The 19658-nt window shown below is 34.9% G+C and overlaps 1 protein-coding gene across 1 annotated transcript; it reads right to left on the bottom strand.

Annotated features, from left to right (window-relative positions):
• Positions 1–300: 300 nt before the first annotated feature.
• On the bottom strand, positions 301–19598 carry LOC145300381 (uncharacterized). Its single transcript, XM_080144479.1, has 2 exons — positions 19293–19598; positions 301–3104 (listed from the first exon to the last, which is right to left on the bottom strand). Exons 1-2 carry the CDS (start codon positions 19538–19540, stop codon positions 2714–2716), a joined length of 639 nt encoding a protein of 212 aa, XP_080000605.1. The 5' UTR covers positions 19541–19598; the 3' UTR covers positions 301–2713.
• Between the last annotated feature and the right edge of the window lie 60 nt (positions 19599–19658).

Raw genomic sequence — 19658 nt, 5'->3', positions numbered from 1 at the left:
GTCCTTTATTTGAGTTTTACTGCAGACACACAGCAAAGGGATGGGGTGGGGTGAGAGATTTAGATGAGCTTTTTTTTACCAGAATGTGATTTATCAACTAACTCCCTACCTAGTTGCTGACTAATGATTTACCAATCCTCTTCTCCTTTCCCTGATGACATTATTCTTCATCTGGTTTTTGGACCCCACCAGACATCGTACTTCATAAGTACCACCAAATATAAAATAACTATTATTAAAACTAGCTAACATAGCCGATACTCATGTAACACATGATTTTTAAATAAAACTCAAATATCATTTAGTTAGCAATATTTTTAATGGTGAAGACCAAATCTGAGATGGTGGAAAAACTCATAAATTTAAACAAAACGAAACAGAACTTAATATAAGTAAAATATTTCTTTATACAAAAATTACACAACTTATGACATGATAGCGAAACTGGTTAAAAAAAATGATTTGTAAAACAAAATTTAATAAATTTTTTGAGCTGCATATTTTGTCTTTAATTGGAAAAGATTTTTGAGCTATTTTTATTTTTCTGGACTTTTGAAATGAGGATTGATAATTTATATTATTCAGATTACTTTTTTCATGTTTTTTTTTTTTCATTGGAACCTTTGGAGATGAGTAATTTGTGTATTTATCTGCAGACTGTTATCCTCAGCTTCATAGTTGTTAATCACCTTTCGGGGCCCATGGCACAGTGGATAGAAGTGTTGAATCGCTATGGTTTCAGGTGAGCATTGTCTGAAGATAACATTTTCAATCCTATCCAAAAAACAGGCCAGAGGATTAGTTGGTCAAAAACGTGGTGAGACAACAACTATGGAAGGCAGTAATTACTGGAGATACAGTTATGAGACTCAGCATTCCTATTCTGTCGCGGTTAATCACCTGAAGAAGGCCAGAGGATGAATTGGCCGAAACATGATAAAACAACAACAATTATGAGGATGAGGGTAACATATACTTTTTTCATATTGAATGTTATTTATATGTTTTGGCCGATGTAACCTCTGACCTTTTTCAAACATATCTTACAGAACCCAGAAATCTTTCTGTTGAACTTGGGAATCTGCAATTTCAAACGGAACCCTTTATTTAATACATGAGGGTAGTGTGTTCTCCTTCTGTCAGTCATGATCGGGTAGAAATCTTAATTTACGATTGTATTCCTAGTATTGTCTACACTAAGGATTGAATCTTCAGTCTCTAGAAGAGTGACACTTAGAACTGAACCTAGCACTTTATCCATTACGCTGCAAGTCCTTGCAGACAATCAAATATTTAATAAAAGGTTATGTTCGAAATTCTGTACAGATTCTCGAGTTCAGAAAGATTCGTGAGTTTGGCATGATACACCTGAAAAAGGTTGGAGGTTACATCTGCCAAAACGTTGTGAAAATAACACTCAAAATGAGAACAGTAGTTCAAAGAATCAAATTTTTTTATTATTTCGGAATATAATTTATGATGTAATATATTTTGCATACTTTTTTTTTTTAATTTATTTCTTTTTTTTAATGGTTTTATAAAAAAGATTAACATAATTTGATAGATACGATTATTTCCAATTACCAGAGTTCTGAAGAAACTTTTTCATTGTTCGACTAAATTAAGCAAGTCAAGAAATTTGTAGAAATGCACGGCTCCAATTTGACACCAATGCAGATTCATATAAATTAACTTGAATATCGAAGAGATTTTTTAATTTTTTACATTTAATTTTAAAATCCATCTGTCCACCTTTAAAAACCCTCTTTTTTTCTGCTTACTGCCTGACTATGATACAAAACCATATCCAGTGGTGTGGCCCCAAGTTGAAAGTTTTGGAGAAGTAGAGTAGCCCCTTAATTATCACAACTCCCAGGTCCACTCTGACCCAGAAGAGATAGTACCTGTCAAGACCTCATTAATAGGTTAAATAGAAAATATCATTTATAGTTTATTTGGTTATAGGATATACCCCTAATTATTAATTTACAAAATAATTGTATATCGGCATGTAAAACAGATGATGCTGCTGATGATGATGCAAGGAGTTCGGCATAAAATGATTCAATGATGGTTGTTGAAATGCTGTAACAACCCCAAAATTATTTTAAAAGCAGTTTTGGAATTGAAGAATTTTGGTTTAAGCTTCAATTAAAATATTTAAACCTTTTTTTTTAATAAAAATCCGTTAAAAAAAAGAAAAAAAAAAAAAAAAAAAAAAAGAAATATCATAAACCAATTTCTTTGGTGAAACGATAAAATGATGGACCAATGTTTCGAAATAGTCTTTTTTGTATCAAATATGGGAAGCAGATAATTTTTCTAATTGAAATTTTATCATCCAGTCTTAGAATTTATTGATTTTTTGATTGATGAAATGAAAATGAGTGTGGAGGTAGGGGAGAACTGATCTTGGATTTTTTTAATTTGTGGTCAACGTAAAAATATACAAATTACTTGATAAATTCGGCTAAGTGTAATGAACAGTTTTAGTTCTCATCTTTTTTTTTTTCTGGTATGGATATATATATATATTTTTTTACTCATATGTACCAAAATAAAATTTTTGTAGATGACAGACAGAATATGTTCAAATTCTCTTGGTCGATAATAGAGATGATTCATCTCACTGAGTCCTGTCATAGACACTTTGAAATTATTAACAATGTTGTGACAAAATCTTCCTGCAGAACCACGTTAGTTTTTCTGCCATTTATTCTCCAAATTCAATGCCCGAGGGTGGTTTTCTCTTTCGGCTCAAAGGATTTAAAATACTCATTCCTACTTTGGGGCAGACACGTGCAACTCTTTTTTTAGGTGACGATGATGAGTTGAAATTGGAAATGGACGAAGTAGTAGATAATGCTTTCGCAGAAGATGAAGACGTCTGATCTTTTTCGCTTACCGGTAACTTTTTTTTGGACTCGTTCACTTTGCTTTCAAGGGAAGTAACTCTATCAGCCAAATGAAATAAGATGTATTTGAGGCTAGAGTTGTCTGTTTCTTGAGTCAGGTCAAAGGTCACTGTAGATGGATCTTTTCCAATATACAGAACAAGTTTGTCATTAACTTTTGAAATGTTCAATGTGTTCATGTATTCCGATCTGGAAATATAAAAAGGAAAAATACGTTTGCTAATGTTTCTGTTAAAATACTGGATTGGTTATATTAACAAACGAAAAAATGAAAAAAATTATTACAAGAATTATTTAAGGATATTTGGATTTTGCATGAGGATATTCATAAAGCCATTCTGCTGTTGATTAAGATTTCTAAAGGCGGGAAGCCCCTTCCCAAAGAAAACAGAGTTGAGTCTTTGAATCACAGGTGTAGAATCCACTTGTAAAAATGACCGCTTTCATTTATTTTATTTTGTAATATTATCAACGCCCCCCCCCTGCCCCTAGTGTTAAGAAAAAAAGAAAGAGGAAAAATGATAAGTAAAAAAAAAAGGAAATAAGTTTATCAGGTCAACAAAGGTATAGGAAATAGGGTTGGTAGGAAGACAACAGATAGGAAGTTGTTCACCAAGGAAGCTGAGGTGGGATTGTTGGTTAAGGTGTAGTGATTGGGACAAAGAAGGTCAATATATTTTAGCGTTAGTTCTAGGTATGATGATGAGTTTTTGGATAGTTGGGGACGGTTTGTGGGCAGTCTTGGGTTTGTGACAGTTCATGTCAGGGTTGAGTTTCCAGTTAAAGACTGTTAAAGGCAGGTTGCGGCTTGGACAAGACAAAGAGATCTTTAGGTCAAGACGCCGAAATGAATTGATTTATCAGTTGATGAACACAGCTTTGATAATAGATGTAAATGTGGACGTTAGCATGTAAAGGATTGATGGTGTCACACACACACCAAGAGTGAAACTAATATTTGCAGAATGTGTCAGTTGTCGGTTTGTGTTATTTTAATTTTATACTTGTGAACCCGTGCGATTGACAGTCACCAATGTGAGAGATGATGACACGGCTAGAAGAGATGAAGAAAACCACAGAAACAACATTGGGTTCAGCGGTAATGTTGTCAAATGAGGTATCACACATATCACAATTTTACTTCAGTTAGTTTTCAGAGATCAAGGGGATTCGTCCTGGAGCTAACACTTGATTTCATTACGATTTGAATTTATATCTGAGGGTTCTTTTAATGATAAAAAAAATATCAAGACTTAAAGAATGATTTAGAAATAACATGATCTCTGAAAGAAATAAACATTATAGCGGTTGTGATAGTGTAACGATGTTGCATGCCCGGGTAACACTGGTTCACCTTGCTTACAGGCTAAGAGTTGAGTGGGGTGTTGAGATGGGGGTTTTCTTCAAAGTCTGGAATATGTTTTTATTGCCGATATGATAAACAGGAAAGAGAAGTGAAGTTGACATGGCGATGAGAATTCTGCTCTATTATTTAGGAAATATTGTCATTGGCCAACCTGTTATATTTAAGTGCCAGACTCACCCCCACCCCCCTCTGTGTAAGTGGTAAGAATTAAACCCGAAAGATAATACAGAGTAAAATAATTTGAGTTGAAGAGAAAAAGGGAAAAAGAGAATTAAAGAGAGACATGGCTACGAAAAAGAAAGATATTCACAAGAAAAGAGAAAACAAAATAAAATAATGGGATAAAGAAAGGAAAGAGTAATCTCTAGAGAGGAAAACAGAATGATCTCAAAAGCCAGGTGGCTGAAAATTCAGTTTGATAAAAACCATTGTGTTTTTAAAAATAAGGGATTTGGCTGACTGGCGTTGAAGAGAACGCATTGCCCAAGAGCCAGAATCCCACAGAAAAGCTAAGTTGAAAAGCTTTGTTCCTGGCTGGGAGATTCTCTAAATGAACCTAGTTGTAACAACCGCACCAGAAAGCCATTAAGAACCCAAAGAACTCAACTTTATACAATATATATATATATATATATATATATACTCTGTATATCTTAAGAATATTTTATGAATAATTATTTTATTTGTTTATAAGAAAATGACCCAGAGTTTTTTCTTTACTTATCGAATGCCAGCCTGAGTGAGGATGCAGTTGATTTTAGATATACCCTGACATCAGACGATGGAAGACGCAGACCAGTCACAGCAAAATACAAATAGCAGCTATAAAGGAAACAACATCTATCCTGTTTAGCTCTATTAACGGTTGTTTGAGACAATAACATCAATAATGAGCACAATTTCTTCAGGTTCATTTCAGTAATGCCTTTTATGTATTTACTCGCTTGTAGGTCTTTGTCATAAAATACTCACCTTTCTATTTGATGATTGATCAAGCTGCATCTCTCTGCAGATCTTCCAATGGAGGTATTTACATACTTTGTTGTGGCAGATAGTGTAATGTTTATCACATTCAGTTTTGGGCTCTTAATTGCTGAATGTCAAAACCTGCATCGGCCATTTGTTTGTACATTTTTGTTTTATTTTACTTCAGTTGAAGTTCTCAGAAATCAAAGAATTCACTATCTGGGGCTAACACTTGAACTCTATATGAGATACGTAGATATTCAAATGTTCTTTATCTCTCAAACACTGAGTCAGTAAAGAAACTGAGAAGATAATTTTCTTCTCCCCAATGAACCATTTTCATATGTTGTAGTATATCTTTTGTTTTAGTCTCCTGGTCTTACTGGATTCTAGGACAAAAATTTATATAGTCTGGTGGAGTATCCAGCTTCATGCTATTACTTGAGGTAATATATCTTGGAGAAGGTGCATCATTCTTTGTAAAAACTAATGTAGGTTAGCCATAGAAAAGAGATCTTATTTGGGCTGCGAATACAAAATGTGATTTTGAATATTTGGTCAGAGAAAAGTATCCTCATGCCAGGTTGTTCTGAAAAACCCTTGTACAGAGAGACCTTAGACACTCCAGGATAGTGTGTAGTAGGCATTAAAGTTCTCTCCAGTAGGCATTCAAGACTTGTGTGAACATCCTTTTGTACACTCCTCACTTGTGCTGGTCCAAAGTTGTTATTGGTGTTGTCAGTGCTGCAATGAAGAATTTACCATCCAAAGCAAAACAAAAACAAAAAGCCCAAATAATAATGTTTATTTCTTGGAGGTTACAGGTAATGCTTGCTCCTTTCAGCCAAAAATCCCCAAAGGACCCACCGACCTGGAAAGAGACATTAGCTCAACTGCTCGGCAGCTCTCACAAAAACCAACTCTCTCTCAAGCATCCAACTTCAACTCTCTTTTCTCCTTTGTGTGTGTGTGTGGGGGGGGGGATGGGTCTGGCTCTGACCGCTCCCTATGTTCTGAAATCTTTTCACCATTGACTGTTTCTGGTCTTTTGTTAGTGGTCACTTTTCACACAACCAGAGGTTGACTAATCAAAACATTCGCTGGAGACAACATCCAAGACCGTCTCCACTATCTGTAGATAGTCCTAGACACTATTTTCTCACAAAGGCCGATACTAGCATGATTTTCCCATTCAATAGAAACTTTTTTTTTTTTCAAGCAAAGATAGTTTCTCTTGGGTGGTCAGGCTCTGGCCAAAGATATTTTCAATTTTCTGTGCCCCCCCCCTTTCTTTGGCTAAGCATTTATCACTGCACTATCTACCATTGACCCTAACCAGCAAAACATGAGGATCAGGTAATGGATGACATCCAAGCCCAACTTTTGCCAAAGATTTGAGGATTCTAGTTCCATCTTTGTTATTGAATCAATATCAAGTCAATGGATAGATAAGGCAGCATCTAATTGTTGTTTTTATAGCTTTTTTTATCGCAGAAGTGATTGCCAATTTCATGCCAGTGTGGCCGATGTGAGAATTAATTTGTTTTGAATCAGTTTCATCTTGTTCTTGATGGCGGCAGACATCTGCAACAACCTCTGTATTTCTTTGTTATTGCCATCAAATATTTTTCTTTGCTTTTGATTATCTATAGATTATTGCAATTTGCTGTTGTTTACAAAAAAATACTTTTAATGTGATTTTAAATATAAAGAATTAAATGTTACGAGGTGCCTTAAATAAGTTTCCAGACTTTTTTGTACAGGCATTTAAAATTTTTGTAGATTCTTGAAAATTCAGTATGTTATTGATATACATCTTATGAGATGACTGACTGATTTTTATATGATTTCAGGTTTAGATGGAGAGCTATAGCAGGAATTGGAATACACCCTACTAAAGCTTGATTGTCACAGCTGGTAATTTTCAAAAATGCAGTCTGGACATGAGGACACTTTAGAAGAATGATATGCAATAAAATTTTGTTTGAAACTTGGAAAAAATGCCACAGAAATGTATGGAATGCTTCAGACTGCTTTTGGACCATCTTGCATGAATCAAGCATCAGTTTTTGAGTGGCATAGGAGATTCAAGGAAGGCAGCGAGTCTGTCAGGAATGATGAGAGGTGTAAGGAGTAAGGAAAGTCAGAACACTAGAGTTGATTGACCAAATAAAAAATTTCATCGATAAGGACCGTTGTGTGTCTATAGAAACAACAAGTGCAAAGTTTGAGGAACTGAACACACTTATTCATGAGGAACTGAAAATGTGGAAGATTTGTCCAAAGTTTGTCCCAAGAGTGCTCAGAGAAGATCAGACTACTTGACGAAGATGGGCATTAAGATAGTTCCTCACCCTCCCTATATTCCAGACCTTGCTCTCTGTAACTTTCAGTTATTCCTAAGCTCAAGAAAAACCTTAGAGGCTGTCATTATGAGACAATTGAGACGATGAAAAAGGCTGTGACGAAGGTCATTGATACACTCACACAAGAGGACTTCCAAGTTGCTGGAATGGTACAAGTGCATTGTAGCTGGAGGAGGAGGAGGAGGAGCAGGTCACGGCAATTCAACTGCAGTGAGTCATTTTATGCCAGATATAATTTATATGTGTTTATAGTTTGTAAAATCTGGAAGTAATTAGTTGGAAGAAGGTTTAGGTCAGTAATAGTTTGCTTAATGTTATTGCTGTCAAACCAATTTGTTAGTTTTTGTTTTTTGGATTTGGGATTATTATGGAATTATCACCAATAGGTTAGTTGTCTCTTGTTGATTTGTTTGTTTGTTTGTTTGGTTATATGCGTTGTATCCTTTGAAAGTGGTGTCATCTTTTTTGAGTAGAGTTTCTTGCAAGCATATAATGTCGAGGTGATAGTTTGTCATTTTGCATTTTATTTCTTCATAGTTAGGTTTTATACCCCTGCAATTCCATTGTATTATGTTTTGTTTTTTCCATTACCATGTGACTAATGGTTTAGTGTCAGGTCTTGTGGTTTTGAGAATCTTCTATTCTATGAGATTTGGTTACGGTGTTTAGAGGAATTTCTTCCAATTCCATTTTTTCTAGTGCGCTGTACCTGTTGCTTTATTTAAGTGTTACGTTTATAGTTTTTGTTTCTTGTTTATGTCTGGATTGGGATTGTTGACGTGGCTTGTTATGATGTTTAGATTTAAGTGAGGACTGTTTATGCAGGGATTTGTCATTGTATGTTTGTGTGGTTTCCGTACAGCAAGATTAATTTTTTAGAGATCTTGTTGTTCTTGATTTTAAGGGATTTGGGTATTTTGTGTTGATTTTTCTTGCTGTGAGTTTTGTGGTGTTAATTGTTGCTCAAGTATTTTTTTTTGTTGTTGTGAGATTGCTTAGGCTGTTGAGTGGAGGTCTGTAGTTCTTTTAACAAGGTTAGGAGTTCATTTGAATTAATATTTACCAATTTTCTTATGAGAAGATCACATTTTTGGCATTCAGAATTGGAAGTAGTTTGCAGTGGTTAAGTTACTCTTGAGTAAGGGCAGGCTGGTTAGGAAGTGTTTCTGGGAAGGAAATGTTCTGGTTGTGTTTAATTTTCATTATCTCTTTTTCTTCCATGCTTCACAGGATCTTGAGTCAGCTGAATGTTCATCTTGGCAGTTTACGCATTTCAGTTGTTGGCAGGTGGCTTCCAGATTATCAGATTGATAAATTCCACAATTTTTACATATTTTCCTTCTGTTGCACCAGTTCTCGTGGTGCCGAAACTTTTGGGAATTGTAACATCTAAGTGGATATAGATTTCCACTTTAGCTATTATGTACCCGATCTTAATTTTGCTTGGAGATTTGGGAGAGTTAAATATGAGGATGTATGTGTTAGTTTTTATTTCTTGATCGTTTTTCTTTATACTTTTGTTACAAGATGATTTTTATTAATTTATTTATTATCCTCATCTTTCTTAGTCGTTGTTTCATGACGTTTTGGCCAACTATTCCTCTGCCTTCTCCGGTGGTAACCGCGACGGGATAGGAACTCTGAATTTCCTAACGGCATTCTCAGCAATTAATGCCATCCATAGTTGTTGTCATCTCACCACGTTTTGGCCACTCTTGCCGGCTTTGAGTAGGATCGAAACTGTTATATTCAGACAATTCTCACCTAGAACTGTAGAGATCCAATGTCTCTATCCACTGTGCCACGAGCCCCGAAGAGCGATCAAGGTTAGATTTTTTTATTCATTATCTGATCTTTCATAGTTGGCCGAAACATTGTGAAACAACTAAGAAAGGATAATAGTCCGCAATAAATAAATTAATAAATAATACTCATCTTAATAATGAATTCCAATTAAATAATATATAAACTGATTTTTTAAAGTTTTGTTTGATTTCATCTATTGTACAATTACCCAGTTCTGAGATTTTCCCTTTGATGTATTCAGAGATTTACGGGAATATGCTTTTATTTTTATATTGTGTAGTGTGGTAGTTGTTAGCAATATTTCTGTATCATTTTGTTTTTAACTTCTATCACCGTATTGTTATGAGTTGTTTTGATCGATTTTGGAGCCACGTTTGCTGTGAGATATTTTTCTATTATGAAGGATGAGAGTTTGGTGATGGGTTTGTCATCCACCAACTCAAGAACTATATATGTTGGATAGTTAAGTGGTTATTTCATCCGTTTCGGTATATGTGTCTGCATATGTATCAGATTCTGGATATGGTCTTTTAACGTATTTCATGATTTTATTTGCAATGGCTTGGAATTTGTTGTTAATTGCCATATGTAATTTTTTTGTGTTTCATTTTGGGTATGCTATCCACCCACGTCGGAGCCCCATGAGAGGATGTGCCTAGGGGAAAACTCATTCGCCTATTAACACCAGGGCTACATAGCCAATATACTCATGCTGATGACTGATAATTTAAGATTCTATTCCTGGCTTTCATTCCCAAGATAATTACTCACCTGGGGACAGAAAAGGGTATGCGTCCTTCCTTAGCAAGATTGACTCTATAGCCATTGTCCTGATTCAGATTTTTATATATCTGGGAGATGGCTAATATGACCAGCCGATTGGTCAGATTAGGCAAAAGTGAAGTGTTGCAAGCCACATGATCTCTTTAGGTACCAGATCATGGGCTGCTCAGCCCTCAGGCTCCTGTCCTCGAGTATTACAGATCGCCACTCATGGCCAACAGGTAGTCTCATTGGAGAGGGGGGGGTCTTACTCCTCTGCATAGGGCAGTCAGCATATTCTAATGCCTCACCAACAGGGCCGGATAGGTTTGTATAGCCGTGTTTTATATGCTTTTATTATCAGTTCCTTAAATCTGTTTTTATAGATCTTTGTAGATATTTCTTTGTAGATATTTCTTTGTAGATATTTATAAATTTGTGTTTTTGCTTGTATATGTTTGGTTGGTCATCACGTTCGGTTTTTCAGCATTAGAAAAACTGCAGCCAGAGGAGATTACTTCAAAGGGGACTTGAGTTTCATGTGTGCACTATCAATAAAAGTACCCACACAAAAAAAGTTTGCAATCTTATTTAAGGCACCTCATACCTACTGAAGAAAATGAAAAATTTCAAGCTTTGAAGCATATGCACGGTTTCACGTTTTGGGCATTTGATTTTCAGTCTGAAAAAGAAGTTGTGTTTGTAGTTTGAGTTTTTTTTGCTTATTTTTTAGTAACTTCCATTTGTATATGTGAACAACTACTTTGAGAAAGACAAGCAGTTGGATTTTTGACAGCTAAGAGAGAACATTATAGCTGAGATTTGTTGCTGATTATTATCGTGGTAGTGTTGTCGCAGAAGAGAACTTATGTTAATTTCGCTACAAGACTCTACAAAATCCTATCTACCTTGTTTCGATTCAACCAAACCAGCATAATATCCAGATTATGATTCCATCTTTTTTATGAACTTTTCACTGGCAGTTTTTGTGTTCACCCTGAATTTGCCATTTGAAAGAGTGTTTTATGATATTTTGACCTCACCGTGTATAGAAAACTTCACCCCCTTTGACTTTATCCAACACCGTGAAATTGATATAATGCATGTTCAATTTCAGCCATAGTTGCACACATTTAATCATGACCTTGTGTGTGTTTTTTTTTTTTTTTTTTACACAGTGGTCACCACTTATCAAGGCCCGGAAGCCACTCAAGGATAAGGGTTATTGCAAGTAACTTAAGGTTAGTGTGGAGATTTGATGTAGTGTTTACTTAAGGGGGCGGTTCATTAGGAATTTGTTAACATTGGACTTCAACACATCCAAGTTGTAGTCCGGTGGGAAGCAGGCAGACGGAACAGAGTTCCACAGGCGTGCAGTTCTAAGAAAGAAGCTTTGTTCATGGAATCCGCGTTTTGATCTAGGCACAGATAAAGAGTGGGGGAAATTTTTCACAGATGAATTCGGCTAGACGGGTGTTTTTCGTGAAAGATTGGCGAGGGGGGACCAGAGAGTGGAGTTCAGACGAGTACCTGCCATGGAAATAACGATAAAACAAGGATAGGCTTGCAACGTCTCTTCTGTGGGAGAGAGGTTGCAGGGTAGAGAAAAGGGCATCCCCCACTAAGCCACGAAGTCTATTTTGTACTCTGTCAAGGCAGGATAGGCTGTTTTTTGCAGCTCCTGCCCAGATATGGCAACAGTATTCCATCCTTGGACGTACTTGGCTTTTATATAGATAGAGAATTGCATCAGTAGTGAGATATCTTCTGGAGCGGTAGAAGGATCCCACCATCTTTCCACCGACCTTGGCAACAGACTTGATGTACGTGTTCCATTTCAGATCAGGAGTAAAGGTCAAACCCAGAAGCTTGTCAAAACACGGGGCCTCACCCAGATGAGAGCCATCCATCACAATTGATGCCAGATGGGGATCAGAGCGTTGATGATGTAAGGATAGGAGTTTGGTTTTGGATGCATTAAAGGTAACCAGCCACATCTTCCCCCACTGAACCACGCGCTCGAGATCAGAGGAGAGAGAATCAGAGAACTTTGTCATTTACAGCCTTTGATGTGTTGCCGTAGATGGTCATGTCATCAGCATAGATGTCAACGAATGATTTAAGTATGTGTTTAGGGAGGTCATTGATGTAGATCAGGAAAAGAGTTTGGCCCAGGATTGACCCCTGAGGGATTCCAGCATTTATATTGCAGGCCTCCGATTTTTGTCCATCTACCACTACTCTTATGAGCCTATCGGAGAGAAATGATTTAATGATTGAGAAAACATTTCCAGTTATACCGTAGCTGGAAATCTTATGAAGTAGACCCTTATGCCATACCTTGTCGAAGGCCTTTGATATGTCAAGAGCAATTGCCCTAGAAAGGAAGCCTTTGTCAAGAGATTCACTAATCCTGTGGGATATAACCGTCAGCACATCTGCGGTAGATCTTGCAGAGCGGAAATCATATTGTGTGTCACTAAGAAGGTTATTCCTGCTGAGGTGGTTGACTATTTCTCTATTTAATATGGATTCCAGCAACTTACTCATAACACACAGGAGACTTATTGGTCTGTACTGAGAGGGAGATGACTTATTACCTGAATTCTTAAATACAGGGCAAACTGATGAGGTTTTCCAGGGAGTCGGAAAGCACTTCTCCTTAAGGCAGCGCTTAAACAGTTTCGTAAGTATGGGAGCAAGTTCTGGTTGAAGCTTTTTTAACACTATAATTGGGATGCCATCAGGGCCAGTTGCTTTACTGGAATCTAGGTTCTTGATTAGCTTGGCGACCTCATGCACGGATATTTGTATGTTACCTTGTGACTTAAGGCATGACACCTGTGACTAGAGAATGTTTCTCAACTTACACATGAAACTCTTCGCTATTAACATGTTTTACTTGCCATGAATTGGCTTTACTCTGGCTGTTGCCAGTCTTCTTTATCATATGTCTTAATGGATCATCCTCCGTCTAGTTATCCCATTTTGTTATCATCCTTAATGACAACTACTATCCCTTGCAGCCCACTGCACATTTGTAGACGCGCAATGAGCTTTCAGCAAAAAAGAAAACATCTTATTTCTCCTGTTAATAGTATCTGAGACGCCCAAGATTTTAATTCCAGATTTTTAAAGCAGAACATCATTCCTTGTACTTCTAACTCAAGTATTTAAGTTCCATCATTTGATCACTCTGGAATTTTGCTATCAAATTCAAACTACAAGTGATCAGTGACACTGTAGAAGTCATACACACCAACCAATCAGTTTGCAAGATGTATTGATTTCATCTATCTCCTGAAGAACTGTTTCAGCCCCTTTGGGAATCATGGTCAGTCAGTAGAGAGAACCCTAGAAGCAATGAGAAAAGATGTCACCTTTCTTGTTCTCCTGTCCCTGTTTACTGGACACTTCAGCATCGACTATCTTCGCCTGAAGATAACTGCTGACAGACTTTTGACAGTATAAAGAATTTTTCATTTTTCCTTTCTTCACTTCAACTTTCGACTTCAAATCCTTTCGTCTTTGTTATAAAATTTTTTTTTTGTGGAATGATTTTCGTTTAATCTATGTAATTAGAAAACTCAAATGACCTTGTAATGAGTGCTGCAACCCAACATCCGGTTTACGACTTCAAGTTGCGCATGTGTACATAAACATAAACCCATAATGTAATACGGAAATGAACGATGTAAAAAAAAAAAAAAAAAAAAAGCAGAAAGTATTAACAATTGTTTATTTGGATAATTTAAACGTGAAAAAAAAATTGGGATGCTGAAAACATACACAGTAAAACAATGTTTTATTGTTGTGTTGATTATTTATTTGTAACGCAAATTAAAAAAAAAACATATTTACAAATAAATAATCAACGCAACAATAAAACGTATTGTTTTACTGTGTACGTTTTCTGCGTCCCTATTGTTTTTTCTTTTGCGTTTAAATTATCCAAATAAACAATTGTTAATACTTTCTGCATTTTTTTTTTACATCGTTCATTTCCGTATTACGTTTAAGTTATTTTAACACAATTTTCTTACAAATAAATCTACTTTAACATGTTGACAACCATGAGCATTTTACAACAGCGATTTACCCACCGCCTTCATTTTTTAAAAATTTTATTCTCCATTTTTAATACACCTTTCTTAAAAAAACATTCATACATTTTCTCCTACACTATCAACATAAATAAATAACCCCAAAAATATGTTATTTTTAATTTGCGTTACAAATAAATAATCACCGCAACAATAAAACATATTGTTTTACTGTGTATGTTTTCAGCGTACCAATTGTTTTTTTTTTCGCGTTTAAATTAAAAGATATCAAAATTTGAATTTAACTTTAAGTATTATAGTATCTGTTCAGTGCACATTTACCTATAAGTATGGCAAACCACTTATAATTCAATGGCTGCAAGTTTTTTTTTTTTTTTTTCAGAAATAAACAATTATAAACAGAACGACTCATAGAAATCTATCTATATTCTGTTTTTCATTTTAATATACTTTCATAGAAATGTTTCTGTTATGTCACAAAAAACTATTTTCTTTATGTCACAAGTGTCACGCTCATACATTAATTCCATAGCTAATATAACATACTGACCCAACGGGTCATGGGTAGTCTAGTATATATAGAAACGCATTTCATTTCTATAAAACTGGTTGCACATGTACACATGTTAAAAACAAATCAAATTCTAACCTTGTGAAGCAGTACCTCCTGCCTCATAAAAAACAAAAACAAAAACAAAAAAAAACAGAGTAAAAGTTTTTTGGAGAAGAGCAGATTCACTACAAGGTGCAATAATCCTAAGTATGATTTAGTTATTTGCCCTTTGTGTCACTGTGAGTTAACCATAATGTTTTTACATTTTCATAAGTTTGTCTGGTTAGAAATAAAGTTTCTTTGTACTTTCAGACGTTTTTGTGTGATACATCTTTATTTATTGAGGTTGAGTAATTGCTAGTGATGGGACGATTCCAGTATTCCCCCCCCCCGATTCCACTACAATTACCGATTCTGTACTAAATTCCTGATTCCGAGGCAATTACTAATTCTGATTCCTTATAAATCTCTAAATATTTAACTATAGAGTTGCTATTTTCCCCAATTTCTGTAAAAAAACACATATTAAATGTGCAGATATTTTCCTAAACATAAAATTACATTTGTTAAAGATAATCTATAGATTTTAGCTTTACTGGTATTTTAAAATCAATAAATATTTATTATTTTATCATTATTACCAGCAATGGAAGATTTTGGTTTAAACAAAATCAAATAAAAAAGACAATTAAAAGAATCGTTTTGGCATCAGAAAATAGGCATCATTTTTTTGATTCCGATTAATCGTCTCAACACTAGTAATTACTTAGTTTTATTCTGGTTTAGTTGTATATTTTATGCCCTTGTTGTTTTATAATTGGTTTATATGGTTTGTATCGTTTAAGATATTTCTGAGTATTTTGGAGTTTCAATTATTTTCCTTGCTTCCAGGAAAGGAATGCTTTTTGTATATTTCAAACTGGATAAATCTTTTTTCTTTTTTCTAGACTTCTTATTCTCTGGAGTTTACGAGGTGAATTTTCTTTTTTGCACTTTGTCTGCTCTTTGTTTACTCTTTCTAGTGCTGTTTTGTAGCATCTTCTACATACTCGAGGCCTATTACATTTATCTTAATGGTGACCGAATCTTTGACAATTGAACATCTGAGTGGGTTTTGTATGTTTCAACTTATTTGTTTATTTTTTTTTTACTTGGGAGTCGTCACTTATCAAAGCCAAAAGATTACTCGAGGATAAGGGTTAATGAATGTAAGGTGGTAGTATAGTAATCATTAATGGTATAAATTGGGTAGAATTTGATTATTTATGGGGATGGCTTAACAAGAACTTGTTTACATTGGATTTGAAGGCTACCATGTTGTATTCAACCGGGAAACAGGCCAGTGGAACAGTGTTCCACAGGCGGGCAGTTCTGGGAAAGAAGCTTTATTCATGGAATCTGCGTTTAGATTCAGGCACAGATAGATTGCGGAGGGGGGGGGGATACAGGATATATTTTCATAACTCATGTATTTGTGTGTTCTCCATTGTTTTTTAAAACTTATTCTTTAAATGTCTGTGGATTAGGTTTTAAGGATCACAGAAAGTAAGCAACATGAAATCTAAAATACTTTTGACGTGTCAAAAATATGTGCATGCTTACACGTACAGAAATGGCCACCACTGATAACATAAATTACACTACTTCATATTCGGATAACTACTTGTTTGCGGCAAAAATATGCATGTGCTTGCATATATAGAAATGCCCACCACTGATAACATAAGGAATTACATTGCTTAATATCTGGAAAACTACTTGTTTGCGTCCAGAATATGTGCGTACTTAAGCATACAGAAATGATCATCACTGGTAACATAAGGAATTACACATATTTGTATACAGATTTTTCTTTGCTTTTGTTCTTCAATGCCCTCGTGTCTTTATTGAAAGTTGAAAGCAGAGAAAAAAAAAAAACAAACAAAACAAAAAATACTCCCCTCACTGGGTGGCCAGAAAATGGGTGCCCATTTTAAGTTAAATTTATATAGAAAAGTGATCACCCACTTTTTGAAAAAGTAATTTCTTCATATCATATTTCTCTGTAATCGAAACGGTTAGCAGATTCATTTTTAACACAACGAAATCTACAAGAAAAATATATTTTCGTCTTTTAGGGCCTTAAAGGAAAATTTTACGAACTTTTTTTAGAAAAAATAATTTTTTGGGGTTTGTATTACTGTACACATAGATTCGAAAAAGTTGTCAAAAAACAAATATATAACAAATAAATGTTATCAAAGGCAAGATAAGTTACTTTTCTACCTAACTGGATATATTTTTCGTGTTTTTATTCAATGTAACATGTTTATTCAGCTCGAAAAGCATACAGTGTTTACCGATGTATTGGAAAATTCAAAATGGCGCCCGACACTCTCTTTGACACGGTAAGTTCAGGAAAAGATGTTATAAATAATAAACTAGACAAAATACTGTTAGAAATTCTCTCATTATATGTTACCGTGACATAAGTTGACATATATTCGGTGTTTTTTTAATAGTATTTTGTCTAGTTTATTATTTATAACACCTTTTCCCAAACTTACCATGTTAAAGAGAGTGTCGGGCGCCATTTTGAATTTTCCAATACATCGGTAAACACTGCATGTTTTTCGAGCTGAATAAACATGTTACATTGAATAAAAACAAAAAAAAAAAAATGTATCCAGTTTGGTAGAAAAGTAACTTATCTTGCCTTTGATAATATTTATTTGTTATATATTTGTTTTTTGACAACTTTTTCGAATCTATGTGTAAACCCATTTTTTGACACTGTTTGATGTGGACTTTGAGTCGCTTATTCTTCTGCATCACCAAAAGCCATTCTTAACTCGGGGAGCAGCTATTCTATTAGATGAAAGAACACTGTCCTTTCATCTAACAATTTAATAAACAAAATATACCCTAAAAAAAAAAAAAAGAGGGTGGAGTTGTACAACCATCACCCCCATGCGTAATTTCTATACTGATGTTTTTTTGAAATTTTTCACTATTATTATTGATTGGACACTAAATTAACCAGATTATATAAAAAAAAAAAAAAAAAAAAAAATCATTTCGACATTCGAAAGGGGGTGCTCACTTTTTAGTTACTACGTTCTGATAAATCAGTCACCCATTTTTTTTTTTTTTTCTAAATACGGACGTGTCTTCGGGAGATATGAAATGGTCCCATGTTGACGAAGTAATGTATCGGGAGGCGTACGCTATGAAAATTGACAACGGGATGGAAAATTATGAAACATTTCTCCAGCATGTCAGTGAAATTTATAATACTTAAAAAATAAAAAAAACATGCTACATTAAATAAAAACACTAAAAACATATACAGTTAGGTAGGAAAGTAATTTATATTGCCTTTGATAACATTTATTTGTTTTCTGACAACTTTTTCGAATCTATGTGTACAGTAATACAAACCCAAAAAGTCATTCTATCCTTTTTCTTTCTTTGATGAACAAAAAATATTTTTGACTTACAAATGAATGCGGTAGGCTCATATGTTTACTTTCTATGGTTTTGATATACCCGCGTTTTTATTGGTTACAAAATGGGTGACTGATTTACCATAACGTTGTAACTAAAAAGTGAGCACTCCGATCACATGTCGAAATAATAATTTTTTCGATTTTTTTTTTTCATAATCTGGTTAATTAGTATCCAATCAATAATAATCCAGTGAAAAAATTTCGGTACTAGTGTACTTATTGATCCGTGCTGAAACAATAACATTATTATTTTAAAAGCCGTTCTTAACATGGGGAGGGGAGGGTGTTTTGTACCTATTCTATACTTTAACATAACAATTGAATAATAACAAAAATAAAACTTTAATTAAACTTGGAAATACGATTTAAAAAATAGCGCGGGATCAAGTACACTGCACAGACTGTGCAGTTGCACTAGCACCAAAATTTCAAAAAACCTATCAGTATACAAATTACGCAGGGGGGGGGGTGGTTGTACAACTCCGCCCTATTATCTAATCCATAATTGGAAGGGATAATCGGTCCATATTTGTCCCGGTTATCTTGACGATTACTGTTTCTATTTCACTTCTTTTTTGTTTTGTTTTTTCTAAATAAAAAGCCGTTCTTCACATGGGGAAAGAGTAGGGGCTTCACTTACCTAATCATTACGTTCACCCAACAATTTAATAAATAAAAAAATCCCATAAAAAAATCAATTGAAGATGAAGGAGCAACCGGAAGTGAAGTGGAAACAGTAATCGTAAAGATAACACCTTTCTCAAAGTTTATTATTGAAAGTGTTGCTGGACATAACTTGACTGGAATAACGAAGAGGGGGGGGGGGGATAAAAATAAATATAAACAAAGGGAGGTAACTCAATGTTTCTTAGAACGAATCCATTTTTAAGCATGGACTAATTAAAAAGAAGAAAAAGAAAAGGAACAAAAATGAAAGGCAATAATTTAAGATATATTAACAGCCTTTTTTAAAAAGTGGTAATTAAGGTAGAAAAATTGGACAAACCTGATGAACATTAGAAGATCTTTAATGGACTTGAGACCGATCAGATTGGTTAGAGAAAGGAGGGCCTCTTTATTGTATTCACCTTGCCATATCTCGATTCCATCTGTAGCGCTAACGCACCAGATATCAGTCTGTTGAAGTCTTGTAAAAACGACATATCTGATTCCACTGTTTGTATCGACCACCGTACGCAATAACGCATTCACCTCGGATTCTTTCACCAAGCTCGACAGACTCGACCCGTCCATTATTTAGCACCTAGTAATAAGGAAGCAGAAGAAGGGGGTGGGAGCAACCGGTGATACGAGCAAATTAACCTGTTCACAGAAATTCCTTACATTCCTTCCGTTTTTTTTTGTCTAAACC

This window comes from Euprymna scolopes, chromosome 2 (genome assembly GCF_053919585.1).
Source record: "Euprymna scolopes isolate OS-2025 chromosome 2, ASM5391958v1, whole genome shotgun sequence".
Classification (NCBI taxonomy): domain Eukaryota; kingdom Metazoa; phylum Mollusca; class Cephalopoda; order Sepiida; family Sepiolidae; genus Euprymna; species Euprymna scolopes.
The sequence above is the reverse complement of the archived record's forward strand: the minus strand, read 5'-3'. Positions and strand labels throughout refer to the sequence as shown.

Coding starts and splice junctions, on each gene's coding strand:
- LOC145300381 (XM_080144479.1), bottom strand. CDS start 19,540: ATGGACGGGTCGAGTCTGTCGAGCTTGGTGAAAGAATCCGAGGTGAAT. Junction 3,105..19,292: donor GATCTTCTAATGTTCATCAG/GTTTGTCCAATT, acceptor TTATATTTCCAG/ATCGGAATACATGAACACAT.